The 26,401-nt window shown below is 53.7% G+C and overlaps 5 protein-coding genes across 9 annotated transcripts; 3 read left to right on the top strand and 2 right to left on the bottom strand.

The window, feature by feature from the left end:
* The first annotated feature begins 82 nt into the window (after positions 1–82).
* Positions 83–5,245, top strand: LOC148885033 (cdc42 effector protein 4-like). 2 transcript variants are annotated; one of them, XM_089018478.1, is made up of 3 exons: positions 984–1,276; positions 3,690–4,530; positions 4,766–5,245. In XM_089018478.1, exon 2 carries the CDS (start codon positions 3,750–3,752, stop codon positions 4,527–4,529), a length of 780 nt encoding a protein of 259 aa, XP_088874604.1. In that variant the 5' UTR covers positions 984–1,276; positions 3,690–3,749; the 3' UTR covers position 4,530; positions 4,766–5,245. The 2 variants fall into 2 exon arrangements, with proteins under 2 accessions (XP_088874603.1, XP_088874604.1); XM_089018477.1 differs by lacking the exon at positions 984–1,276 and adding an exon at positions 83–210 and having other exon boundaries at positions 3,690–5,245.
* A 430-nt stretch (positions 5,246–5,675) lies between these two features.
* On the top strand, positions 5,676–16,111 carry LOC148885032 (peripheral myelin protein 22-like). Of its 2 annotated transcripts, none has more exons than XM_089018133.1 (5): positions 5,676–5,925; positions 13,795–13,884; positions 14,789–14,882; positions 14,951–15,091; positions 15,391–16,111. In XM_089018133.1, exons 2-5 carry the CDS (start codon positions 13,807–13,809, stop codon positions 15,546–15,548), a joined length of 471 nt encoding a protein of 156 aa, XP_088874259.1. In that variant the 5' UTR covers positions 5,676–5,925; positions 13,795–13,806; the 3' UTR covers positions 15,549–16,111. The 2 variants fall into 2 exon arrangements, with proteins under 2 accessions (XP_088874259.1, XP_088874258.1); XM_089018132.1 differs by lacking the exon at positions 5,676–5,925 and adding an exon at positions 12,808–13,259.
* A 122-nt stretch (positions 16,112–16,233) lies between these two features.
* On the bottom strand, positions 16,234–18,167 carry LOC148885031 (heparan sulfate glucosamine 3-O-sulfotransferase 3B1-like). Its single transcript, XM_089018130.1, has 2 exons — positions 17,747–18,167; positions 16,234–17,557 (listed from the first exon to the last, which is right to left on the bottom strand). The coding sequence occupies exons 1-2, from the start codon at positions 18,079–18,081 to the stop codon at positions 16,936–16,938; spliced, it is 957 nt and encodes a 318-aa protein (XP_088874256.1). The 5' UTR covers positions 18,082–18,167; the 3' UTR covers positions 16,234–16,935.
* A 2,623-nt stretch (positions 18,168–20,790) lies between these two features.
* On the bottom strand, positions 20,791–22,737 carry rnf222 (ring finger protein 222). Its single transcript, XM_089018131.1, has one exon. The coding sequence runs from the start codon at positions 22,662–22,664 to the stop codon at positions 22,128–22,130; it is 537 nt and encodes a 178-aa protein (XP_088874257.1). The 5' UTR covers positions 22,665–22,737; the 3' UTR covers positions 20,791–22,127.
* Positions 22,738–22,803: 66 nt separating this feature from the next.
* LOC148885029 (nuclear distribution protein nudE-like 1-B) lies at positions 22,804–26,223 on the top strand. 3 transcript variants are annotated; one of them, XM_089018128.1, is made up of 9 exons: positions 23,228–23,554; positions 24,581–24,677; positions 24,774–24,927; positions 24,990–25,138; positions 25,207–25,343; positions 25,409–25,543; positions 25,628–25,719; positions 25,806–25,945; positions 26,021–26,223. In XM_089018128.1, the coding sequence occupies exons 2-9, from the start codon at positions 24,592–24,594 to the stop codon at positions 26,100–26,102; spliced, it is 975 nt and encodes a 324-aa protein (XP_088874254.1). In that variant the 5' UTR covers positions 23,228–23,554; positions 24,581–24,591; the 3' UTR covers positions 26,103–26,223. The 3 variants fall into 3 exon arrangements, with proteins under 3 accessions (XP_088874253.1, XP_088874254.1, XP_088874252.1); XM_089018127.1 differs by lacking the exon at positions 23,228–23,554 and adding an exon at positions 22,804–22,838 and having other exon boundaries at positions 25,409–25,719; XM_089018126.1 differs by having other exon boundaries at positions 23,231–23,554; positions 25,409–25,719.
* The last annotated feature ends 178 nt before the right edge of the window (positions 26,224–26,401 follow it).

Here is a 26,401-nt window from a genome sequence, read left to right as displayed (position 1 = left end):
AGCTGCACAAGCTTTTTTCTTTTTTTTTTTCATTGTGTGTGTCTTTTTGCCACGTCGTTCGTCACAAAGCGAAGAAGAAAAGCACGAGTCGGGCCGGCGGCTCAGGCCACCTTCCAGCGCCAAACAAAATGGCGGACGAGCTGTGGCCTTTTCAGTGGGATATTCAAGCTGCGTCAAAGACAGAAACAACGCAACTCCTCCCACTTTTGGGTGAGTTTTTGCCCCCATTTGGATGGCGCGAGGCTCGCCCGCAAAAATTGCCGCTGAGACCCTTCCTTGTGATTTTTTTGTTTTTAGTCACAGATCGTGAATTGATTGATTGATGAGAGCTTGCTGCAAATAAATGCTGTAATTTTTGGGCCGTGTCCTCGTGCGATGGCTCGGGGCTCTCATCGACGGTTTCTGTGTGAAGGCAAAATGAGCACATTCTGACTTGGATCATTTCAAAAATAAACAGATGATGACGTGCATTTAGCTAGCTTTCTATCCAAGTTACTTCGCTATCGAATAAGCTGTCTATTAGCTAGCTAGCTTTCTATCTGAGTTACTTAGATAGTGAGTGAATATGCTCAATTAGCTACCTATTAGCTAGTTAGCTTTGTAGCCGAGTTACTTATGGCTTGAGTGCATGGTGCATGTGGCTGCCGCTGCTCGCCCACAGAAAAAAAAAACTTATCCTGTGACTGTAAAGTGACCTTGAGAGTTTTGAAAGGCACTTATAAATGAAATGCATTATTATTATTATTATTACTTATAGGAGCCGACTCCTCCCCATTTCGGTTAAAGCCGCACGTGATTGGTCGAAGACACACACAGGAATATAAATAAAGCCACATCCATTTGATATTTTTTGCATTTGTAATGTAGTTTTACATACCATTTGACATTATTTTTGGTCGCACATTAATTTAAGCAAAAACCAACAAAGTGACGAGCCATTTGGGAACCGAAAGAGCCAAAAGAAGCGGCTCTCGAAAAAGCTGTCCAAAGTCTTCCGGGTGACGTCATTTCCGTTCCCTCGCCGCTGTGTCTTTAAGGCGCGCCGCGAGGGGGGCGAGGGCGCGGTCCGCCCGGCGCGACCTCACTTTCGGGCTGCTGACGGGAGACGCGACAGCTCCTCGGAGGAAGACGCTTGCCGTTTCGAGCTTTTTTCGCTTTCTTTTTCCAACGTCTCGCTTGATTGGAGGCGTGCTTTCGCCCCCCCCCGCCCCCCCGCATCGTCACGCTGCCGTGGGCCTCATCGTGGGGGGCGTCTTTTGATGAATGGGATGCCAAGGTAAGCGTGCTCATCATTTCCAAAGGAGCCTTCGTCCCGTTGGGGGTTGTTGAGCTCCGGTGGGGGGTGAACCAACCGGTGCGCTGGCAGCCGATCTTTTGTGTTCTCGCGACTTGTTGTTGTCGTCCGGTGCGCATCTCATCCTCGATCTCGCCGCACTGAGCCTTGAAACGTTTCCAGGGCCTTCCTCTGCAACAGCGAACGGGATTTCGTTGTGGGCGAAAAGCCCCCAATGAATAATGGCGAGTCGTTCGCGATTCGCGTGAATGGAAAGATAAAAGAGCAAACGTTCGTATCTCCAGCATGTGGAGGAGCTAAGCAAGCTCAAGATGGATTCGATTCGACGATTTGGTCGTTGGAAACGAATGAGCGCGTTTCTATGTTTACTGCTCGCATTCATCCATCGGTTTGCCTTCAGCAACGAAGAAAGGAAGAAAGCTTTGACAAAAAACATGTCGAAGAACTGAATTCGTTGTGCTTTCAATGGAACGGCGTGACCAGCAAAGAAACAATTAGACGGAAAATAGATGCCGGGAGCTATTTTTCATGGCTTTGTCAAGTGTCGGCCATCTTTCGAGCAGGCCCGATGGTCTTGACCTCTGTTCGTTGGCCTTTTCGCCAGGAGACGATGCAATCGGGCATCTTGGTGTCGGGCGACCTTTGACCCCTCTTATTCAAGCCACACACGGGGACGAGGCGGGGTCGTTTTGTCACTCGTCATTTGAATGGCTAAGCGGGCCTCCTCTGTGTCCTGAGCTCAGCCACTTTTGGATTTCAAGCCACCCCCCCTTCTGTTCAAAATCGGTGCTTGAAGGTCAACGTTTCAGCAGGTTGCTTTCCACGGGGTGTCATCTGTCCGCTGCCAGTTTGCAATTTGCAGAAAAGCCTCAAAAAAGGGACGTCTGCGTGTTATTTGCGGCATCCTGCCTTTGCGTCTGGATCCTTGACATTCCAGGAAATGCCAAGATAAACTGTTAGTTATCCAAACAGCCCGCTCCCCCCCACCTCACCCGCCTCCCTCCTCATGTCAGATTGCTCTTGAAGAATTTTCCCTCATTGGCCTCCGAGGTAGAAAAATCATGAGCGCAGTTTTTTTTCTTCACAAACTGGCCTGTTTTGTTCATTGGTGACAACAACGTTTTGAGAGTCCATTCAAATAGTGATGTGTCATTCGTGAACGACCCGTCTCTTACAATCGGCTCTTTAAAGTGTGACTAGAGCCGGATCTTATTAGGGAGCCACTTATAGGAGCCGACTCCTCCCCCCTTCAGTTAAAGCTGCACGTGATTGGCCGTGGGAGAAGACACGCACGCACGCACACACACACACATACAAGAATATAAATAAAGCCACATCCATTTTTAAAATGATACATTTTATATTTTTAGCATTTATAATTTGTTTTACATACCATTATTTTTGGCAGCACATTAATTTAAGCCCAAAAAAAACCGAGGAGCCATTTGAGAACTGGAAGAGCCATATGTTTTTAGTGAGCCGAGCCAAAAGAATCGGCTATCTAAATAGAGCCGTAATTCCCATCACTAGTATGAAAAGAGAACAAACGTGATGCTGTGCTTCATATAAAACCAACGTGAAAAGCCAGTGGGCCTGCTGCGTTAGCATGAAGCTAGCCAACGTTTCTCAGACAATTTGATTTGGTTCCGGCCTTCATCTTCCAGCATTTTCCCTCTCTTTTTTGATGATCTTGACCGTAAAATTCCAATGTGCTGTTTAGCAAACAAAAGCAGTTGAGGCGGGCGTCTCGCGTGTTTGCAGTCGGCCGTGAGCGGCGCAACAGAATGTTGACAAAGTCAAGCCTCCCTCCATCCCTCCCGTGCCGCGACCTCGCCGTTCCCACGCCAAATGCGGCCTTCTCAGGCTCACCCCGGGCCCCCCGGACCCCCTTCCACATCCGTGTGAGCGCTCGGCGTTTTCAGGCGTTTTCTTTGCCGTGTTCCCGGACGCTTTCACTGCTGTTTTGCGGTGGATGTTGGAGAGGCGCCCTGAAGTTTTGCCGCAATTGCCGCCTTCTTTTCCCACGCGGTTGCTCTCGATCATTTGCATTCGCTTGCCACATCTGTGACCAAGTTGCAGCGAAAAGAACCCCCGCTCGCATTTTGCCGTTTTGGAAGACGACTCAATAATAAGAAGAATAATCCATTTGATTAATAAGCGCCTTTCAAAACGCTCAAGGTCACTTTACAGTCACGGGAGAAGTTTTTCTGTGGGTGAGCAGCGGCAGCCTCGCGCGCCAGCGCTCACCCAGCCTGGAAACAACTCCACTAGAAAGAAAGAAAGCTAGCTAGCTAGCTAGCTAATAGATAGCTATCGAGCTAGATAGCCGGTGGCCCGGAAAACACCCCCAATATGGCCGCCAGCGATTGAAAGGATCTTTGCTTTGTATTTTCAGGATCCCGCGCTGAGCGGCGAGATTTCTTTTGAGGCGGCTGGGCTGAAGTCAGTGGCCGCCATGCCCATCCTGAAGCAGCTGGTGTCGGGCTCGGCCCAGAAGAAGCGGCGCTCGCGCAGCGACCTGAGCCGGGAGATGATCAGCGCGCCGCTGGGCGACTTCCGGCACACGGTGCACGTGGGGCGTAGCGGCGCCGCCTTTGGCGACACCTCCTTCCTGGGCTCGCGTTCAGGATGTCCCCCAGCCGATTCGGCCTCCTTCCCCGGCTCCCCCCGCCCGGGCTTCCTGTCGCGGGCCTTCCGCGGCAGCGAGCGCTCGCGGTCCACCGCCCGGGCGGACCGGCGCGGCGACTTCTCGCCCGCTTCCGTCAAGAATGCCACGTCTCTGCCCTTCCTCAACGACGATGGCGGTCTGGGCGAGAGCCCCTCCCTCCAGAGGCGGGCTTTCCCGGAAGCGGAGGCGCCCGGAGAGTTCCCCGAGAGGCCGAACGCCGCCACCGCCGGCGGAATGAAGCGCGCCGACTCGGTCGCGTCCTTCCACGTGGACCTGGGCCCGTCCATGCTGGGGGACATCCTGGGCGTGATGCAGAAGGAGGACGACGACCTCGGTTTCGAGGAAGGCCGCGCCCCCCCGTCGACCCGTCCCCGCGACCCCCGCTTCACCCCGGAGGTCCTCCCCAAACGCTTGCGGCAGCCCGATAGCTGCTCGGTGTCCAGCTCGGGCTCGGCGGCCCCCCGGTACGCGGGCGACGCGGACAGCGCCACCTTCAGCGCGCCCCCCGAAGAGGAGAGCCGCTTCTCGTCCTTCCTGGACGACGAAGATGACGAGATCCGCGTCTGAGGTTCGTGACGTGAACTATCGATGAAGTTGAAACGAGGCGACGCGGGAGTCGACTCGTTAGCGAGCCGTGGCTCTTTCAACGCTCTTGGAAGGCCACCAAGGACAACCCTCGACGGACCATCCTTGGAATATGAACAATGATCTTTTGCTCCGTTTCTCCATGATAATCACTTGAAACGTCGCAGTCGCCACATTTGTAAGACCAAAATCGCTCACGTTTTTTTTTTCTTCAACAGCGCAACCACCAGGTACGATTTGCAACGGCGCACTGCGAGGTGGAACGTCCCGTCCGTCCGTCCGTCCCGTCCGTCCGTCCGTCCGTCATGATGATTTACGTCACTAACTGGCCCAATTTGATTCAAATCTGTTCAGACGCTTGTAAGTTTTATGTTGGTTGGTTTGGATGCAGAAGCGGCGGCAATTGAAAAGATTTGTCGGCAACTTGCGGTGACGTCGCGGCCCGAGTGCCTCGTCGTATTTCCCAAAAAGAAGGATTCCTGCTGCTGCTGCTGCTGCTGAAATGTGTCGCCGCGGATTGTGAGACGGTGCCTTCCAAATATCTTTCAACGAGGCCACGAGAGGATATCGTTTCACTTTTTGGTGCGCGTTTGTCTTTTTGCCTTGACGCCATATTTCCAGCTTTCTCTCTGTTGTTGATTGCTGGATTATCTGGAATAACCTCGATATTTTTCAATAAAAGAATTTTTGCTCTTTCATCATTTTATCTGTGTTTGTTTTTTCCGCATGCTGGGAGCTCTTCGTCCTCATCTGATGAAGATGGGAGCCATGTGTCCTTTGCCAACGAGCCGGAACTCTGTGCACATATAAATCAAGCCATATCGATAAAAAAGTATTTGATAGTGTATTTTTTGACATGAGTAATTCGTTTTGCACATAAGTTCACATGATTTTTGGTAGGTAATTAATTTAAGCACCAAAAAAAACGGAGGAGTTATGTGAGAGCCAAAGGAGACGGATCTTATTCGTGAGCCGAGCCAAAAGAACCGGATCTCTGAAAAGAGCCGGAATTCCCATCGCTAAAGTGAATCTGAGTTGTTTGCTTGAACCAATCAGATTGACTTTGAAGCACCTGCCGGTGACGTTTGCGTTTTTCATTCCTCCGATTGGTTGATCGCAGAAAGGCAACCGGAATTCCTCTGAACGCACTGGATAAGATCAATGTCGGACATGATTTGAATTATAAAAAAACAGTCATAAATTGTCTGGATGGCCCCAAATCCCTCCAATCTGGAAAAAATACTTTTGTTGACTATTTTAGCTGCAACAATTCGCTAGCTTTGACTTCCCTAATACAGCGACATTGCTGCTAGCTAGCTAGCTAGCTCCTCGGCGTGAACGATAATGGCTGTTTTTTTCCATACGACGAGTCTCTGTGGTGAGTACCAAGTGTCGTGTTACATCTTTGAAGAATGTTTCGCGTTATCTGTGTATTCGTCCCTTCCCTCCGAGTTCCAAGACGAAGCAAAAACCACATGTCAACGTCAACGACGAGGTCATCACTCGATGCTCATTTAACGCTCAGGAAGGAATCGGATCAATACCGATTGTCAACTGTTGTGTTGTTGTGGGGTGCGTCGAGTTATCCTTCTTTTATGAATTGTTCCTTTTTTGTTTTCTTGTCTCGTTTGCTCTTTTAGTGTTACTTGGATTATTTTTTTGGCCCCACACGTCCTTCCAACTTCTTCTGTCGGACCGCTTGGTGTCTACTGCCATCTAGTGGCCACAGGGAACTCGCGTCCGGTGGTTTTATAATAAGGGTAATTAAATGACGTCCTCCATCTTCAGAGGTTTGATTGGCATGTTTTGTTTTGGCCGAGCTTTGACATGGGACGCCCTTCCTGACGCAAGCCTCTGTATTTATCCGGGCTTGGGACCGGCACGAGAAGACACTGGCTCGTGTCCCCTTGTGGCTACAGAACAAGCAACTCATTGAACTTAATAAAGATGAAGACGCTCAGTAAAAGACTCCCAAACACAAAATGGCCATCGGCATAGCAACATTCAAAAAAGCTAAACTACACTCACCATTTGATGACAATGACTATGCTCTGATCTTAGCGTGAACTGCCCATCTCTTTTCCTACATTACATCACAAACAGAACTTCAAAGTCCTTTAAGACGCTTCATCTTCCAGTCACATTTCTGGAGAATTTTATTAACTACCAAACGTGGCTAGAAATGATTGATTTGAAGTGCCCAAAAGCAGAAAGAATACACGTTGGTTCCCCATCTTAAAATGTTGACCGATAAAGTTTTGACTTACAAATGAGTCGTATGGTAATAAAAGTCAATTATGAGACGATTCTGAAACGAATTGTCCTTAGTCTGATTCGTGATTTTTTTTTTTTTAATCAAAAAAAGTCACGTACTGTAGTGTAGTGTAGTGTAGTGTTTGTTAACTTTAGTGAGTAGTTTCCCAGCGCCTCCAATAGGTGTCGCCCTCCGCTTTTTTTGTTTCAACGTCACCCGAGCACCCGCCCTGGACACGAGCAACGCCCCTCCCTCCCCCTCCCCCCCCTCCTTTAAATTCCATCAGCAGACCGGCGCAGCTCTTCCAGGGACGACGGCACGCCGCAATCTGGAAAGAATTAAACAACCTGCCTGGTGTGCTGTGCGAGCGAACTTTCGAGTGGGGGGGGGGGAGAAAAAGAGACGGGAAGTGAAAACGTTTGGATGGGGGAGGCGGACAGGGGGGCACAATACGAGATGCCTGGCTTTGCTCTGTTTTTCTTTACCATCCTCCCACACACTAACAAAATCTCCCCTGACAACTCCTGCTTTTTATTTCAGCATGTTTGCAAGGCCTTTATTTTAATAAGTCGTAAACAAACAGCTGCAAAAAAGGGGTGTTTTTTTTTCTGGATGACATCACTGTCGTCTTGGGGACTTGTTGTGGTGTGGGCTTCATAAATCGGGTCATCGTGATGACGTGCACCTCCGTTCCTCACTCTTGGGCTCCAAAATGGCTTGACACAATCCTCATTTTGACAATGTCCCCGTTGTGGGACTATTAAAAGCTTTCTGGGTCCTCATTTCTGGTGTGTGTGTGTGTGTGTGTGTGTGTGAAATCCATCAGTCTTTGGGAGCAAAATTGCAAAAGCACATTTTGGCGAGCCCAAATGCCATCCCAGAATTTGGATGCAGATGTGTGTGAATTTTTTTCCCCATTTTTTTGTGTCTTCTTTGACTCGGTGCGCCGTTTTCTACAGGAGACCAGCCGGAAGGTTCCCGGGCGGCCACTGCCAAAGCTTCCAGTGTGTGTGTGTTTTTGTTTTTTTGTCTCCGCGCCATAGTGACGCAAGGCGAGGCCACCCAAACATTTTTGCCTGAATGCGGGCGCGTCGGTGAAGTCACACGCCGCCCAACAGCAAAGGTCAAGAATGTGGCGGACAGCGTCCTATGGATGCAATCTTTGCTTTGCAATCGTGTTTTATTGAGAACCGACCCCCCCGGCCCCCTCCCACTTCCTCGGAGCTTCTCGGTTCACTTTGACTTTATTTCAAGTGCAAGTGACTTACTGAGCCGTTGACAAAATCCACCGCCACGACGGCGGCGGCGGCGGCGGCGGCGCTGTGGGTTCCACCTCCTTCGCCGTCATTTGCCTTTGTGGAAATTCCGCAACGTGCATGGACGACTTTGGTCACAGATAAACTTTATCTTTAGGAAGCACTTTGCCGCCGTTGCCGACTGTCCTCGGAGATGGAGCCTTTCCTTAAATAGTCCACCAAAAAAACCCAACAACCCCCCAAGAGTTCCAAATCGACGGAGCCCAAGAAAAGAAAGATCAGCACCCGCGCTGTCCTCTTCACCTCGGAAAACTCGCACTTGGCTTGATTTTCCAGCCTCCATATTATTTTGTTTCTCTCCCGAAGGATATGGAGCAGATGTCTGTGGCTTTTGCCTTGCAGTCTGCGTGGCTTTCAGGGTTGGAACGTCACCACGCTTTAGTAGCATTTCCCGCCGGTGGTTAGCATGAAGCTAACGGGCCAATCCAAGATGAGAAATGTCACCAATCGAATCAAATGGCTGGCAAATGAGCTGGTGGGAACCGCACACTTGCCCCAAAAAATCCAAGAGAAGAAGAAGAAGAAAAGGACGAAGAAGAAGAAGAAGAAGAGAGTCCCACGCATGACACGGCAAGGCTCCAAGCAGGCCAACGGGGAAGTCGGCGCCATCCCAAGAGCCCCGAGCGCCCAGACCTCACAATGGCTTCCTTGTTTTTCGGCGACGCGGCATCCGCGGCATCCCCGCCGCCGAGCGCCTGCTTGGGGCGCTTGCCAGGAAGTGAAGGAAGGCCAAGGGTCGCGTCCCGCGGGGCCCGCGTTGAACTTTCGACCTCCGGGCGCTCTTCCTCTTTGTTTTTGTTGGGAGCCGATGGAGCTCATGACGCATCGCGGGCGACATACGCAATCTTTGCACTTGATGATTTTGTCCCCCCGCAAAAACGTCTGCGTGGGAATCTGCACAAGTTTTTTCTCGCTCAAATGGCGGCCAGGTGTTAGTCCCATCACGGAGGGGAAGGGGGCAATGTGGCGTTTTGCTCCAGTTCCTTTGACCATTTTTGCAGATTTTTCAACTGACGTCACCGACCACATCGTCACTAAGGTGCACGCTTCAAAGTCCCCATTTTCTACTCGGTTAAAAGTAAATTAAAAGATGCCATTTGATCCAATTTAGCCATTCGGTAGAGGGGGCACATGGGGGTGAACGGCTGAATGAATTCACTCCAAATGACTTTGTGGAAGCTCTCGGTTGTCGATCGATGAAAAGGTTTCTTTCTGAGGGGAGTGAGTAAAAGAAGCTATTTTCATAAAACAGCAAAACCCTTCACTAAATGGGTGAGGTTTAACGATGGTCGTTTGTACAACAGACTTCTGAGACCGCATAGGCTTAGTTATGCTGATGAGGTGATACCAGAGCAAATGGGGAAATCAGGCCAGTTGTCGACCCCGTCATCAGGCAGGACAATAGAAGTCATCAGTGTAGCCTCGGGAAATAGTCCTCTGCTCCCCCCAACCCGAGAGCAGGGACCTATCATAGCAGGGGTCCGGCACCGCCACCTCTGAACTGTAGGGATAAAGGGGCAAATCTACCGGCAAATTTGAGTTTGCTGACGAAGCCTCTTTGATGAGAAGCGAAACTGCGGTTCCGAAGCAAATTTGCCCGACTTGGACTTTTGCGGGGTCTGAAGAAAAGTGCCAACTGCTTTCAACGAGCGTCCCGGATGACAAACACGTGGAGGGAAGACCACCTCCGCCCCCAGCCCCGGCCGGCCCTCTCCGCCGAGTCCCGCTCCGAAGGCGGGCCGACGCCCTCTCGGCTCCGGCCTTGTTTTCAAGTGCCTTGGTTTGCTCGCCCGTCGGTTTTAGGCCCCGCCCAAGTTGACTTCTTCAAGCAAGAGAAGCTACAAAGTGTTCAAACAAGGAGCTCGCGTCCAACGCGTAAATCGCGGCCTGTGGGAGGAGGCACGATTAGCTCATCATCCCGCGCTTTCTCCAGCTGGGACGGGAAGGCGGGAGCGGAGGGCGCTGGGTGTTGGTTGGAGGGCAACGAAGGGGGGAGGGCCGGGTCACCGGGAGACCTTCCTTCCCCCCAACGGCGCAAGTCGGCCGCTTTGCGCCCGCAGGCGTGCGCTGGCATTTGGAAAGCGCTCAACGTGCTTGGGATGCCGCGGGTGGGGATGCAACGGCTGGGCGGGGGCGATATGTCAGCGTGTGTGTGTGTGTGGGGGGGGGGGGGGGGGCGACGGCTGTGTTCCATCGCCTTCATTCTCGGCATTTTGAGGGGCCGCACCCTTTCCCTCGGAGGAGCTGAAGCGGGACACATGTTGGGTGGAGGCGCGAAAGAGGAATGGCCGGCCACGGGGTTGAGGATGTGGGGGGAGGGCTGAAAGTCGGCTCGGCTCCCTCATCTGGAACGCATCAAGCGTCCCAAAGCGACCCGGCGTCCCTCGTCGGCCCGGCATGGGAGTGGCGACCCGTCCCCAGGGCTGCGCGGCCTCCGTCCAGCCGTTGCGTCTTCACCGACGCCGAAGACGTTGGACATGTCGCCCCCCCCCCCACCTTCATCGGAGGTGATGATGGGCAACATCTGCTCTTTCGTGGGCGTCCATCACAAGGGCCTCGGTGACCCGCCGTGGGCCTTCCAAAGACGGAATTTCAAGTGTGGCGGGCCAATTCTTGGCGTTCCCGCTGAAAGTCGGTCCAGCTGTTTGGCCAAAGACTTGCGGCTTGGGCTCGGATCCCAAATCCAATCCGGCAGCTGCTGGAGTCTTGGCTCCAAAGCTCCCACTCACGTCACTTCAATGCCCGTCACGCCATTGACTTCACGCCGGTCTTGGGATTGCGTCTGTGAACCGGTTCACGGACGCTCGCGGCTTGGAACAGGTGGCGCGTCGTCACCGCCAGGACTTTTGCGGATAACCTCCTGCGGCGCGCTTCGGTTTTTGGTGGGCTACGTTGCTCCAAGTTTGCGCAAACAAAAGAAGAGTGAGAGTAAAGGCAAAGTACTAAGTAACGTGCGGCAAGTGTCACAGTCCCAGCAGAATTGAAGGCGTGTCGGCTTCAGATTTCGCCGCGCAATAACTGCGACTTTAGTTACTTGCAGACGTCTTTTGTGATTGTGTCGTCAGTCGGCGGGGGTGCGGAAAGAAAAAGTAAAAAGATGTTCAGACTGTGGCCAACAAACGACACGATGTGTCTGGCAAACGAGCTCCCATCACCCGACTTGTGCTTTTTAACGTCATTTGGACTCCCGCCGACAGCGGCTGCGTTGGTAGCCTACGATATGGAGATCGCCCACAAAATGGGCTTAGACCACAAAATGGAGTTGGCTCACGAAATTAGCCCAAATAATGAATTAGCCTACAAAATGGAGTTAGCCCAATAAAATAGTCAGCCCACACAATGGACATCACAGACAAAATGGATGGAAAGAAGCTGGATAGCTATCTATTAGCGAGCTATTGGCTGGCTTTCTATCTATTTGAGGTTTTCTGGGTTGAGTGGCTGCTGCTCACCCACAGAAAAAAAACTAGTCCTGTTACTTTAAAGTAACCTTGAGAGTTTTGAAAGGCGCTTAGAAATTAAATGGATTATTATTATAGTTTGCCCTTTGATGACAACATGGACGCACAAGATGCTCGGCACTCTGGGAGCACTGACCAACTTGAATCTGCCCGGCGACAAGCGGCCTTGAACCGGGAAAAACAATAGCAACCCCCCCCCCCTCCAAAAAAAACACTGGAGAATTGTATTTTCCAATTGAAATTCATATTTGTGTCTATTTTGAACATAAGGACGACTTTACGGTAGGATGTGTCGACTCGATTGATTTTGAACGTCTGCTGTTTTGTTTTGGGGCCTTTCCGTGCAGGAATTCGCTGCGGATCCATGACGCCGCGCCGCGTAGCGTGTCCAAAACAACATGTGGCCAGTCAACTCCCTTTTTTTCAGCAATAAGGCTCTGTGGACATTCCCTCGGGCGGGGGAGGGGCTGCTGGATTAGGGTTTAGGAGTCAGCACCGTCCACCTGGACACGCCGTCCGCCAAAGGACATCCGTGTCCTCCATCAACGTCAACTCCGATCGGCCTCGGCTGTTTGCATTCCCTTCGCTTCTTTCATGATTTTATTTCTATTTGCCGTGTCGCACGCGCGCGCGGCAGCATTTTTCTACATGGAAAGGCGGGGGAGGGGATTCCCCAGTCGGAATGTGGCGAGGTACAAACCCTCAATTCACGCCAATCAAATCACGCTGACCTTTATGTTGTTGCTTGATTTTTCACTTTGGCTCACGTGGAGGAGGATGAATGGTTTTCCGTTCCTCATGATTGGTAAAACTCCAGCCAAAGAATGAAAGTCAACTTGCCAGGTCCGTACGCAAAGTTACCGCTAGCTAGCTAGCCTGCGCACGGCTCACTAGCTTCCACGCTTGCTTTCTGCTGTCTCTCGCAGAAGTATATTGATGCTAACGTTAACATGTTAAAATGTCACTGACATTCGACCGTTTCATCGATGCCATCTATTGTTTCATTGAAAATTACCATCAGAACCTTTTCTCTCCATCTTTCGGTCAATTCCAACCTGAAGTGTACGATTGTTATCATGTATTTTTGTATTTGTCGGGCTTATTTAAAAGGGGCGTTGACCTGTTTCGACGTGAGCGGCCAGTATCATCCAATCAAAATGGCGCTTTCCACCAACTGCCGCCCAAACAGGAAATGAACAGCGAAAAAGTATTTGGTTTTATCGGCGAGCGAGCCAGATGCAATCATCAAAAGAGCCTGATATGGCTCGCCAGCCATAGGTTCCCCACCCCTGAGCGATAGTATCTCGTGAATACGCAACAATGACATTTCAGTGTGTGGCTGATCCAATGTGTTTTTAATGGCAGCGCGAGAACCAAGAAAGCGGAGGAGTGCCATCCACGCGAATCGCTCGGGCGGGAAGAAGAGTTTACACACTATGGGGAGGGGGGCAAGTCGTAGTAGTGGATTGGAGTGGCGTCTTCTCCGTCCGCGGTGACGCGCAGGGAGGGCCTAGTTGGGCGGTGTTCTCCAGCCCAGAAAAAAAAAAGTGCGACTGGGGCGCGAGAGCCACACACATCTGGAGTAGCGGCAAGCGAGAAAGACCACGACGCTCGACTTCGACGGCAAATCGGACTTTTCTCTCGCCTCCCCGACGCACCTCCACGGAAACGTTGACTTTTTGTAAGTTCTCATTCCCATTCTCGCGGCGGCGTTTGCTGTCGTTTTCCTGTCGCGTCCTTGTTGCTTTTCTCGTACCCGAGCAACCGGAACTCGGCCTCCTCTCTGTGGACTTGAACTCCACCTCCGTGGACTTTTTTTTTTAAGTATTCGTCGGACGCCTCGAGGCGCCGTTTCGTGGTTCGATGGAAACGTTTGCATCGTCGCTTTCTTGTTTCCACGCAGATTCTCTTGAGCGGGCCGGGCGCCACCTTCTCTGGTTTCGACCTTCCCTTAGACGCGGTTGCTTACGCCGTCAGATTTTCCCACCTCGACCAAGGCAAAGAAACACTTTAAACGCGACATGTCCCCGTCGTTTGCATTTTTTTATGTTGGCGATGTAAGAGGAGACTTTTCCAAGTAAACATTGCGGTCGATGAGCATCTAGAAGGAAATGTCCCCATCTATCGTCGGAGAGGCGCAAGTGCACTTTTTTTGCCCCTCAGCCACATCACATCCATGTCAGCCAAAATGTCTCTTTTTGTTTGCTTCCTGGTAGAAATACTTGAAAATGCTGCTGATCCTGCTCGGAGTGCTCATTGTGCACCTGATCATCCTCATCCTTCTCATCGTGTCCACAGCAGCGAGTGTAAGTCTGCAGTCTTCTATTTCTTCTCCTCCCGAGAACGTCTTTGAGCAAAATGCGCTCTCTTTGGCGTATTATTACCGTTTGGAATGAAGGTGGGACTCACGGCGCTCACTTTATTACCTTTCTAACATGTACGGTTCGTTATGATAAGCAATAGTATTGGCGATATTGTGCGCCGGTTCTTGCGCCCGACATTTTTGCGTCGTTTTCTAATCATTTGTCAACAGAAGCCGTACGCTCTGCAATGCGGTTCATTTTTATGACAAGGTTGCGCCTCCTTGAAAGTCTTCTCCTGAAAAACGATCCAAGTTCCGCCGTCGTGTGCGTCAATTGGCTTCGGTCTAGTCCAGGAGTGTCAAACATACGGCCTGCGAAGCCAAAATCGGCCCCCCAAGGAGGTTTGATCAGGCCCGCAGGATAATTTCAAAGTGGGAAAAATATGCAAAAACGACACGGAATTCATATTTTTCATGAGGTGCAATTCAAGGGTTGTCCACTAGGGGGTAGAGTGGTGCCGTTTCAATCTATGGAGAAGAAAACAGGTGTGTTTTTTTTCAACCGCAGTCTTTCAACACCCTCATTAGCCAAAATGTCATTATCCAAACGGAGAAAAGTACATAAGGAGTGTAGAATTTTCAATGAAAAATGAACCGTGTCATATTTTTTTGACAAAGATGCGTGGGAAACCTTTGCGCTCGGTGCGTTTTCAACAAGTTTCGCAATTGAAGGAAGGATATTTGGCTATTTATAGCATGTTTGGTATCACTTGAATGGTCCGGCCCGTTTGACATCTACCGAGGCCGTATGTGGCCCACCATGTCAAATGACCTTTGACAGCCCCGGTCTAGTCGAACGTGTGGTTGTCTGTGGTGAAAAGCTTTTTGGGCGGTGTTGTGTTGACCAGGCCTGGACTGTCGGCGGCAACGTCAGCAAGGACCTGTGGTACAGCTGCCTGAGCAACGACGTCATCTACCAGTGCACTCCGGCCAGCGATGAAGGTTTGCGAGCCGAAACGCCAATGCGGCGTGGGCGCGCGGGTGACCGCGTACCGTTCTGTGCCCGCCAGACTGGATCCAGGCGGTGCAGGCCCTGATGATCCTGGCCGTGCTCTTCTGCTTCTTCTCGCTGTTGGCGTTCGTCTTCCAGCTCTTCAAACTGGTGAAGGGCGGTCGCTTCTTCTTCACCGCCATCTTCCAGATCTTGGCCAGTGAGTACCAGCTCGCGCGCTGCGCTAATTGACATCGCTTACTCACCAATCGGGGCCGAATGAATAGCAAAGAACGACGCGGTCGCTTAAGCTCCAAGCAGTTGTCAATGCAAAGCAATCACGGCCGCTTCATCTCACGAAACGAGGCGACGTCAACGCCGACTGCACTGCTTCAGCTTATCCGAGGGGGTTCTTAAAAGGGATTCCTTTGCGCTTTCTACATTGCCCGCGGCGACGTTGCGACGCCCATTCGAATGCGGCGGCGACAAAACACGCGGTCCTCTCGCCGCCGGCGCCAGGTCTGTTTGCGATGTGCGGCGCCATCATCTACACGGTGATGCGGACGGACGACTTGGCCGAGGCGCGGTTTGGCTACGCCTACGTGCTGGCCTGGGTGGCCTTCCCGCTCTGTCTCATCAGCGGCCTCGTTTACATCGTGCTGCGGAAGAAGGAGTGAAGGGGGCGGGACCGAGATGGACGGCGGAAGAACACGGCGAGGAGGCGTCGCACCGTGCCGACTGCCCACAGAGCGACACCCAACGGGCTGACATCACCGCCGGAGCGCCCGCGTGGCTTTCCAAAGTACACCGGATGTCCATGGCCTCTGTGGGTTTTCGACATATTTATAGCATTTTGACATTTACCTGTTGTACATAGTGTTGTTAACATTGTCTTTTCCTGGTTGTTCACAAAAGTGTGTGTGTGTGTGTGTGTGTGTGTGTCTCACACGTCATGCAGCTGTGCCAAAGAAGTGTCGCCTGATGTAATGCTTCCCGTTTTATTGCCGAATCATGTGCCTACGCTTTTTTTAAAAGATGTTCTTCCCGAAGGAATGCAGAGCAATTTGTCAATGGTTTTGTTTTGTGTCTGTAACTTGATACTCGAAATGAAGGTTTTGATGAAATGGTGCCTTTTTCTGACCTATTGTTGAAATGCGTAACCTCTTTCATGTGTGTGTATCGATTCTTTCAAGTATTGACAGTATTCGTTGAAATAAACCTTCACTTGATGAAAAATCAAGTCATGCCGTACTGTGCCGTCGTTCCCCCTTCCGACCCGGAGTGTCGCTGTTTGATCACCGAAGACAAGTGCTGTCGAGCAAATTGCCCGAAAAAGAGTCGAGGCGGCCGCTTTGAAACGCAACCACAAATATTTCAACAACGAGGACAAAATGGCCGCTTTTTTGACAGAGCGCCAAACCCCGAAGACCCATTTTGAACTGCTAGAAATCCAAAGTAAGTTGTCTCACTCGTCCTCAGTGAAAAGCGTTTAGAGGAGACACGCCAAGATCAATTGTTGAAGGGCACGAAGAAGGCGACGCGCTACTCTGCCCTTTTCCCCCTCCTTGTGGACAAAACGGCCATTGCGAATTTCCCCTTTCCCCCTTTTCAGAGCGACGCAACGTCGTGGAAGGTAAGAGATGATTGTTTTGAACGTTGAGTTGATTAGTTTCCCCGTGGCCCAAATAAATCGAAGAGCCAAACGAGTTCGCAGAGAATTTGATGTCGTGAAGCCTCGCGTCCACCGACCGCTGGGAAAGGTTGAGGATATCGCAAATATCGCCACGGAAATCGGGGACAACCGAATCCAAGCGTTTACAAGCCTCATGACTGCTTCTGGCCACCTTTTCAGGAAATCTTCCTTCCACCTGTTGCTTAACTGAGCCCTTCATTCCGTAACAATGATGGAATGTATGACAAAATATGATTCTTTTCATGAGGACGAAAACCTGACATACACCGACCGCGCCCTCCCACTATGACCGTGTGGGAATCCCCGATCCACTTTAGTAACTTTGGACATAGCTGGCAAGCGTACCGGAGCGCCGCGTCCCCCCACCGCCCTCAGTCCCAGCCAAAGTCCTGACCCGTCATCCGGTAGAACTTGCCGTTGAGGGGCTTGTAGAACTGGCGCAGTCTGCGCACCACCCGCGGGTCGATGTCCGGGTGGGTTCTGCCTTTGGTCTCGCCCAGGCAGCGGGCTCCGGCGCCGCCCCCCGCCGGCCTGAGGCAGGGGAAGCCCTTCGCCGGGTTAAAGCGGAAGTGCTTCTCGGTCACCTCTCTGCGGAGGCCCAGAAAGTCCTGGACCCGCGCCAGCTCGCCGGCCGGGTCGCCGATCAGCCGCTCGCCGCTGACGAACAGCAGCTGGCGGGCCGGGAAGTAGCGCAGCCAGCGCTCCAGGTGCTCGGCGTACATGCCGATGCGAACGGCGCTCCGGGCCGCGTCCACCGCGCCCGCCGCCGACGCGTTCTTGAAGGTCAGGCTTTCGAAGGGCGGGACGTCCGGCCGCTTGGAGCGGGTCTGCGCGTAGTCCGACACGGCCCGGGTGACCGGGTCTCGGACCACCGCGATCAGCTTGGTGTCTTTGGACATGGCGCGGATCCGGGCGGGGACCCCCTCCGTCACGTAGTAGCTGGGCGTCTTCTCCACGGTCAGCTGACCCGACCGGGACTTTGGCATCTGTTGCCTGCAAAAGACGCAAAGGTCATCGGCCGGCGGGGGCGGCGCTCCCGTTGACGTCGTCGCCCCGACCGCGCGGAGCGTTGCGGTCGCCCCAAACTGCTCACGGTGGTCCGCCTCCCCCCCGAGGTGCCCGTATGTGGAATCATCCGATTTCCATCTTGGTCGGTAAACAAAAGCAACCCTTGCGGCTCACCTGTACCAGTCCAGGCCCTTGTGGTAGTTGCGGTCGAAAAAGTGGGGCTCTGCCCCCGCCGCGCGCACGTCCGGGTGCAGGCGCAGGAACTCCAGCAGCGCGCGCGTGCCCCCCTTCTTCACGCCGATGATGATGGCCCGCGGCAGCTTTTGGCTCTCGGACGACTCGTTGAAGGAAGCCGAGGACGGACGCGCCGAGGACCCGCCGCGCCGGGCGTGGTCGCCCGGGCGGCCGTAGGTGACGTAGAGCCACAGGGACAACGCCGCGCACGCCACCAACGCTTTGTTCTTGGCGTGGGGGCCGCGGGGGAGGTGGGGGGGCGGCCTAGATTCCATCCGAGCCGGTCGGCGTCCAGGCGGCGGGCATCTTGGCAAAGCGCGCCGAGCTCTCGGCAAACTTTCCGAGCGCGCCTCGTCTGCCGTCTGGCGACAAGCGAGCGTCTCGTCAAGTCCCCCGAGAAACGCGACGCGCCCGCTTCCGCCTTTCCTTTCAAAGCCAAAGCTGGGCGGAGTCCAACCAAGTCTCCACTCGAGCGGATTTCTCCTGCGCTCTCAAACACACGAGCCGCGTACAAAAAAAGGCTGCACGTGTCGTCCGCGTGAGGACGACTTGATGCTGAAAGCATCAGACGTTTACCTCCCCTATGCTATGAAGTAGCATATGGGAGGCTCCATATGGCGTTTCCTATTGTATGTTAGCATTAAGCTAAATTGTGTTCTTCCTTTTGCCTTAATATCGCTCTTGTTTTACTGCTTCATGTCACAAAGAGGGTACAGAAAGTGCTGAAGAATGAATGACTCTCTGTGTCTTTGTGTTGTCATATTATTTGTTATTAATTTTGTTTTTTGTTTTACTTGATGCTACTTCCGGGTTGAGTGGCACTTGTGGCTGCCGCCGCTCACCCGCAGAAAAAATATCCTGTGACTGTAAAGTGTCATTGAGAGTTTTGAAATGCGCTTATAAATGAAATGTATTATTATTATTCTAATTATAATAAGCGGCTCTCGTTGGAGTGGCTGGAGTGGATGAGGTCGCCTCATCCCAGAGAAGGAATCCAAACAAGAGCAACCCCAACCGCTTGGTCCACGTGCTGAAGGCGTGTTGGCGAGGCCAGCCAAGACGCAGATCAAGACGCAGCTCGGACTCCCGTAAAGTCTTTAAGTGCGGCCCAGGGCGATTCCAAAGGGCTCTAAATTCCCCGTCCATCCTGTTTCGGGGAGAAGCTGCGCTAGCCTGAGAGGATTTCCTCTCTTGATCCCACACAAATGCTTCCGCCATCCCCGCCCGGCTGTCCTTGTGGACGCAGAGGCTAACGGCGAGGCTCACGCCGGCTCAGCCGCACGCTCGGCTCCTTGCCTAAATCTGTGAGGAAATCCAGGTGAGCGACTTTTTCAGCGTTTCTAACGATGTCGCCTTCCCTAAAGCGGCGACGCTAATCCAGATGAAAAGCACAAATCCATTTAGAGCAATCAGAGCTGTAACGTGTAATCCCATTGGCCTAAGCGCTTGTCCAATAACCTTCAAGTGGATTGCCCTATTTGACTGACCTTGCTTCCAGCGCAACTTTGGACAACGACGTTGCCGTCGCGCAGTGGTTCTTAATCTTGTTGGAGGCACCGAAGCCCACCAGTTTCAGATGCTCATTCACCGAAGCCTTCTTCCATTGACTGGACCTACTGACTGCAGACTAGACTGAGGGGTGGACCTCTGTGGCGGAGGATCCACCGAACCCCGAGGGTTCAATCAAACCCAGGTCAAGAACCACTGCCGCGGCGTCAGAGTTGAACGCTACCAACCGCAGCGGATCGCGTCCAAGCCCATCGTTAAGGGGAGGGGGTGGGGGTCATAACTGAAATTCTCCCGGTTGGTACCAAATCCACCTTGAACGAAGCTCACAGTTTCTCTCTCACTATTGACAATTGGACCGTTTCTCCCTCCCATCAGGTCAAGAGCCTCGGCGTCATCCTTGACAGCACACTAGCTTTCCACTCCCATATAAATAACTTCCACCTCCGCAATCTCAATGGTCTTTGCCTATCTCTTACCCCTCACACCACTGCTATCCTTGTTCATAGTCTTGTTCGTAGTCCCGGATTGACGATTGCAATTCAATTCCCTTTCTATAGAATCAACTTTCAAATTCTTCTTTATACATTTAGAGCTATCCATAACCTTGCCGTTGAGACCGCCGCTGAGACAACAGCGCCCCCTTGCGGACATTTGCGCTGAAAGCGAGCCCAAAGTACATTTTCAGCGGTGAACCGAATCGAATCGAATTGAGAGCGGTCGCGGTGACACACAAAAGACACCAGAGGGCGACATCGTACAGGGATTCATAGTGTCATTCGTCATGGCGAGGCAGACAGTTCTGACGATAAAGCTGCCAAAGCTTACAAGGAATCATTCCTCAAGATAGTGGAAGAAGAAGGCTATTGTGTGGCAATTTGATGAATTGGAGATGACTCTCCATTCTTCCAGGTCATTGCCCCCCCCCTTTTTTTTTTCTCTGAGCGAGAAAAGGGCCAGCATCTATTTGAGAATCAGAATCAGAATCATCTTTATTGCCAAGTATGTAGAACACACAAGGAATTTGTTTCCGGTAGAACACGCTGCGTTAGCAGTTTTTTTGACGACGATACTAGTGCAGCATGTTCTACCGGAAACAAATTCCTTGTGTGTTCTACATACTTGGCAATAAAGATGATTCTGATTCTGATTGAGGAAGGAAACTGCGGCCAATACTGAAACTGGAATGACACCTCAGGGATTCGTTTCCTCCGTTTTGAGCTGAAGGCCCCGTTTTGAGCTGAAGGCCCCGTTTGAGCAAGTCTGGGCGTTTTGACACATTCTCAGTAGCGCAGACGGACTTTAACAACCGGCACAGTGTGAGCACAATGTGAGTCCCCGTGCAGGATCTTGGGGATCTTGGTCATTAACCCACCTATAAATATGACGACGACAACAAAGAGTTGAGGAGAGGAAAATTATTATATATACGTGCAAATATTTGTCACGAGTAGACCAAGTCAGCTTATTTTTGTCCCAGCTGGAACAAAAGGGACACCTTTATTTATTGACTTAGGCTAGCTGCGTTTTAAGAAAGCCATCATGCGCATGTTTGAAGGTGGATCTATTTATTCATGTATTTATTTGAATGGATTGGTTTCTGCTGTGTGTGTGTGTGTGTGTGTTGATGGAGAATTTTCCTATTGCAATCTTAATTGTGGAGCTAGCTGTTAGCCAATACATTGCAAGTGCACTCCCACCTTGTTTTTGGGAGCAATTTTGCTGGAATGGATGATCAGGCCGACAGAATGGCCGCCATTTCACAAAGGATAGGATGGATTTGTCTTTGTCTTTGTCTTTGTCTTGGGGCCAACTGGCTGAACGGGAGACAAAGACATTGAGACAACAAGGCACAATCTGCCAGCGCATTCTCATTTGCGCCGTAGGAAACCCAAAAGCTGGCTCGGGGAGCACCTGAGCAAACGTTTGGCCAGAGTTGCGGCCGGCGTATTTCCTGCTCCTTATTTGCTTTGCCTCGACGTTTGTCGCGCGCTACAACAACACTGAAAGCAACGACGGCCAATAAAAGGCTGAAGGAATCTCCTCATCTTGGTTGTCGGGAGCCTTTTGACAAAATGCCGGCGGATTCGTTGGGCTCGACGGCTCCGCGACACTAAAAACGGGTCAACCCAAATCAAGACCGTGGTCACGGGCGGGGGAGGGGGGTCTTTGTCCCCGCATGTTCCCAACCTGTGAGCGGGCTGGGAGGCATCGATAATATTAATAATAATCATAATACATTTCATGTCTTTCGCAGCACCTTTCAAAACAATCAAGGACACCTTACAGTCACAGGATATTTTTTTTTCCAAGTGAGCAGCGGCAGCCATACGCGCCGGCGTTCACTCAACCCGGAAGTAACATAGAGTAAAAAACAAAAACTAAATAACATGACAACACAAAGACACACAGTCGTTCATTGTTCGGCACTTTCTGTACCCTCTTTGTGACATGAAGCGGTTCTAGATGAAAGGAGAGGATCACAGTGTCCTTTTCAGCCGTGGATCGGGGTCTCCGCTCCACCGGATCCAAGCAACCCGGTGGCTTTTTCCAAGAAGTGTTGTGACGCCATGAGGGGGGGGGGGGGGTGGCGCTAAGGGGGGCTCCCGGCGGGGGACCCACAAGACCGGCCCGGCGGGAAAAGATGAAGGTTTCCATCGCGCAAGCGGCGCTTCCCCCGCCCGCCTGCACCGAGTCCGTCGTGAGACAAAAGTTGGGGAGCGTCGAGGCCGCTCAAAGGCGCCAAAAGCCTTCCAACCGCCTCAGCTGCGGCCATTCAAAATGGCCGCCTTTGCCGCGGCTGTCGCCGCTTTCGTTAGGCCAAAAGGATCCACGGCAGAACGGCGGCCACCAGCGCCACGGCGGTAAAGGCGCAGAGCAGCGCGGCCAGGCAGCGCGTCGCGCCGCGCCGCCGCCGTCGCCCGGCCGAGGTCGGCGCCGCGTCCAAGGCGTCGTCCTCCGTCGCGGGCCTCCCCAGGGCGCCGATGACAAAGACCTCCGAGGCGCCGCACGGCTGACGCGGGCCGCCTCCGTCCCCGTCCCCGCAGAAGAAGCGCCGGAGCCGCCCGGAGAGGGAGGCGTCGCGGCCCGGCCGGGCGAGCGGCGCGCCCGCCGGCACCTCCAAGGTCTGCCCTGCGCTCCGGTGGCCCTCCGCCGAGGCCGGCGGCGGCTCCGTCCGCTTCCTGATGAAGGTGAGGTGTCGGCACGCGGGGCAGGCCAGGGCGTCCGGCGTCCGGCCGCCGAGCAGCACCTTGACCAGGCAGTCGTGGCAGAAGGCGTGGCCGCAGCTCAGCGTTCTCTCCGTCCCGCGCGGGTTCTCGTAGCACACGGGGCACTCCTCGTCCACTGCCATGGAGAGTCAACCGCGACGTCGGTCGCCGCCGGCGCGAAGTCGCAGCAACCGCCTTTGGGCGTCCGAAGCCCCGCCCTGCACCCGCTCATCCGCATTCCTGCGGGTTGGAGGCGGGGCTTCGGACGCCCGAGCGCGACGCTTGCGGAACCGGGTCCGCCGCCCGGGCCGGGTGCGGTGAGTGACGAGACGCCATCGGTGATTTGAAAAGGACACCAAGAGCAAAGTCTCTGCGACCACTCGGGTGTCTTCTGATACAAAATACAAAAAAAAAAAAAAAAGAAGTTCGGTGACTTCACTCTTAAATTGAGAAGGACAGTCTTTGACGGGATGTTTTATTGACATGGCGGAGCGTTGTGAAGAAAAATGGCCAGGATTTCATTGACAACCGTTTCTTTGCTTACAGACAGCGGCTTTTTTTAGGCGTTCAACGACCTGACGTGTTTCGGCGTATACTTCCGCCTTCGTCGGAGGACGAAGACGGAAGTATACGCCGAAACGTCACGTCATCTGTGAAAAGAATCGGTAGTAAATGAGATTAAATTAAAGTAGACAGTATGAAGTTAACGCAACTCTGGGCAGGATTTGCCCGCGTGACTTGATTTTCGGTTTTGTCCAAAAAAACGTTGACGTCGGCAGGGATCGCGAATTGGAGTCGAGCGCCATCTGGCGGCGCTTTGCGGTCGTAGGGCGCGGCGACGTCACCGCCGACGCAGGCGTCCGCGTCAGAGCACGCGCGCGCGGCTTCCGGGAGACGCGTTGGCAATTTCCGAAAGACGAGCTGAAGCGGCGGCGGCGCCGCTGACGAGCTTGCCCGGCCGGCGGGGGGCGACCGGCGGCTTTTTGCCTTTGGACCGCTCGACGAGCCTTCGGCCTCCGTCTGTCGCGAACCGGTAAGTCGCCTCCCCGGTAAGTCGCGACGGCGTTTGGGGCTCGCTCGCTTCTCGTCAAAGGACAGTCGCCTTCCCTCTCGGGTTGTTTGGAAATGCTGACGGGGACGATTTAAGGCGCCCCCCTGTCGCCCCCTTGGTGGCTTTGCGGGCTAAATGGAGACGTCGCTCGCCCCGGTGCTCCGCAAACTTGAAATTGGATGGAAACCGAATCGGATCTCGGTTACACTGACCGCTCGTCACTTGACCGCGTCGCTTCTCGGAAGACTCGAATGGGTCAGGACCCCCACCCCGTCCCGAACAACCTTTATCACTTCTTGTTGGAACTTGGCGTGAAAAATGCGTTGTATGGGTGCTGTTGTTTTTTAATTCATTGCGTTTTAGGCTCCGAACCCCCCACCAGCCCGCGGCGCGAGTGTGAGTCACCGGCGATGATGTCATCGCTGAGCGACGTATGAACGGGAGACAAACGCAGTAGAGCGGCAGGGGCCTCGCAAAGCCCCCCCAATGGATGATGACAAAATCAAATCAATTGTAATAATAATCCATTTCATTTCTAAGTAAGCGCCTTTCAAAACTCTCAAGGTCCCTTTACAGTCACGGGATCGCGGCGCCAGCGTTCACTCAACCGGAAAACTCAAATCGATAGAAAGTTAGCCAGCTACTAGATAATGAATAGATGGATAGCTAGCTAGCTCGTTAGATAGCGAATAGATCTGTGCAGCCGGTGGTGCACAAGAGCAGAGAACTTTGCTACTAGTGCCTCTTTTTCATCTCAGACTTTCTCCGTCACCTTTACCATATTTGAAGTCGGACGAAATGATGACGCTAGCGTGTGAGGTTTTTTTTTGACCGTGTCACCCTTTGAGAGGCGGAGCCTGCGGCCGGAATGATATTTGCGATGGCCGCATCCCAAAACGTCTGAAATCAAGTTGAATGACGATAGAAAGCATTGATTGGTCATCCGGCCAATGGTTTCGGTCCAAGTGGTCTCCGCCTCGGCGCTCACGTCTCCGTTTGCGCCCTCAGGACGTCCCGACATGGACGCGGACGTGATTCCCGAGTTCTCCGCCAAGGACGAAGAAGTGGCCTACTGGAAGTCCCGAGCCCTCAAGTATAACAAAAGGTGGGAAAAGGTTGCTTGAAACCGCGGCTTTCCGCGTGGCGGCGGCTGATTTCCCGCCCATGTTTTGCTTTGCATTATTTCCGCGGGTGCGCCTAGCTGGCGCGAGGCCCGGGAGGAGCTTCGGGAGTTCCAGGAGGGCAGCCGGGAGCTGGAGGCCGAGCTGGAGGCGCAGCTCAGCCAGGCCGAACGCCGCCTGCGCGACCTGCAGAGCCAGAACCAGCGGCTGAAGGGCGAGGCGGACCACCTCAAGGTAAGGCCCTCGGCCGCCCCGGCCGTTCCGGGCCACGCGCTCACCCGCCGCCGCCCGTCCAGGAGAAGCTGGAGAAGCAGCACGCCCAGAGCTTCCGGCAGATCTCCGTGCTGGAGGACGACCTGGGCCGGACGCGCGGCGTCAAGGAGCAGCTCCGCAATTCGGTGCGCAAGCTAGAGCAGGCCAACGACGACCTGGAACGAGCCAAGAGGTGCCGCCCGACGCCCGACGCGCTTTCAAAACCTTGCCCATTTGCCCACATTTTTTTGGGGCGTTCAGGGCAACCGTCGTGTCCCTGGAGGACTTTGAGGGCCGCCTGAACCAGGCCATCGAGAGAAACGCCTTCCTGGAGAGCGAGCTGGACGAGAAGGAATCCCTCTTGGTGTCGGTGCAGCGGCTCAAAGACGAAGCGCGCGGTACGGAGGCCCGCCCGCCCCCCTACCGAACCCCGACCTGAAGGCGCTCCCTCCCTCCCTCGCAGACCTGCGACAGGAACTGGCCGTGCGCGAGAGGACGACGGACGGGCTGTCGGCGCCCGACTCGCCCACTTCGCCGCCAGACTCTGCGTGCACGCCGGCGGCCCCGAGCGCCGAGCGGCCCCCCGCGGACCCCAAAGGTGGGTCGGTCCGTCCCGATGTTCTTTCGGCGGGCTTTGGAGCGCGCTGGGCCAATCGCGGGTGTGTCCCGGGCGCGTCCGCAGCACGGCCCCGCGGCTGCGACGGCTCGTCGCTCGCGCCCTCGGCCAGAATCTCCGCCCTCAACATCGTCGGCGATCTGCTTCGCAAAGTCGGGGTGGGTGCGCTTTTTCCGTCACGCCCGCCGGCGGCTGGCGGGGGGCGGCCCATTTCTTTCTTGACTTTTTGCTCTCGTCCCTTCAGGCTTTGGAGTCCAAACTGGCCGCCTGCAGGAGCTTCGCCAAAAACCAGGCGGCCCGCAAGAGCCTCCCGCTCGCCGACGACGGCGCGCTGCTCAACGGCGACGCCGACAAGTTTTTGCGCGCCGCCTACTTTGACAACGGGTGAGCCCCCCCCCCCCTCGCCGTCACCACACGCAAGGCGAATTTGTCACTGAATTTGCGGTGGCGTCTTGACAGCGGCGCCGTCAACGGACTGGACCCGGGGGTCCTGACCTCCGGAAGCGCGTCCCCGCCGGGCCTGCTGCCCCTCAGCGTGTGAGCGCGACACCGTCGTGTCGGACGCTTGCACGACAGACGCTCCTCATGGCGTCTTTTGGGGGGGGGGGGGGACACTTTCCGTCCGAATGCTCGTGTGGGCCCCGCTACACTGCCCCCCCCCCCCCCCCCCCCCCCCCGCTCCCCCAATGACAAAAGGTCCCACCGGACAATGCTACCCCCCCCCCCCCCCCCCCCCCCGTGTGATTTGCACAGCCCCACCCACGACTTTGTTGGCCGTTTGACCAAAAGCGACGGACGGCCGCCTTCACCTGAACGTTTCTCAGCGTTCCAACAATGCAG

The sequence above is a fragment of the Hippocampus bargibanti genome, linkage group LG17, assembly GCF_051943395.1.
Source record: "Hippocampus bargibanti isolate YZ-2025 linkage group LG17, ASM5194339v1, whole genome shotgun sequence".
Taxonomy (NCBI): Eukaryota; Metazoa; Chordata; class Actinopteri; order Syngnathiformes; family Syngnathidae; genus Hippocampus; species Hippocampus bargibanti.
Note: the sequence above shows the minus strand (reverse complement) of the source record. Positions and strands in the feature narration are given on the sequence as shown.

Bases quoted from the DNA above. Each gene is read 5' to 3' on its own strand.
- LOC148885033 (XM_089018477.1), top strand. From the start codon at position 3,750: ATGCCCATCCTGAAGCAGCTGGTGTCGGGCTCGGCCCAGAAGAAGCGG.
- LOC148885032 (XM_089018133.1), top strand. From the start codon at position 13,807: ATGCTGCTGATCCTGCTCGGAGTGCTCATTGTGCACCTGATCATCCTC. The intron at 14,883-14,950 runs GTTTGCGAGCCG...TGTGCCCGCCAG, and splicing joins CACTCCGGCCAGCGATGAAG to ACTGGATCCAGGCGGTGCAG. The intron at 15,092-15,390 runs GTGAGTACCAGC...CGCCGGCGCCAG, and splicing joins CATCTTCCAGATCTTGGCCA to GTCTGTTTGCGATGTGCGGC.
- LOC148885031 (XM_089018130.1), bottom strand. From the start codon at position 18,081: ATGGAATCTAGGCCGCCCCCCCACCTCCCCCGCGGCCCCCACGCCAAG. The intron at 17,558-17,746 runs GTGAGCCGCAAG...CGTCTTTTGCAG, and splicing joins AAGGGCCTGGACTGGTACAG to GCAACAGATGCCAAAGTCCC.
- rnf222 (XM_089018131.1), bottom strand. From the start codon at position 22,664: ATGGCAGTGGACGAGGAGTGCCCCGTGTGCTACGAGAACCCGCGCGGG.
- LOC148885029 (XM_089018127.1), top strand. From the start codon at position 24,592: ATGGACGCGGACGTGATTCCCGAGTTCTCCGCCAAGGACGAAGAAGTG. The intron at 24,928-24,989 runs GTAAGGCCCTCG...CCGCCCGTCCAG, and splicing joins GCGAGGCGGACCACCTCAAG to GAGAAGCTGGAGAAGCAGCA. The intron at 25,139-25,206 runs GTGCCGCCCGAC...TGGGGCGTTCAG, and splicing joins GACCTGGAACGAGCCAAGAG to GGCAACCGTCGTGTCCCTGG.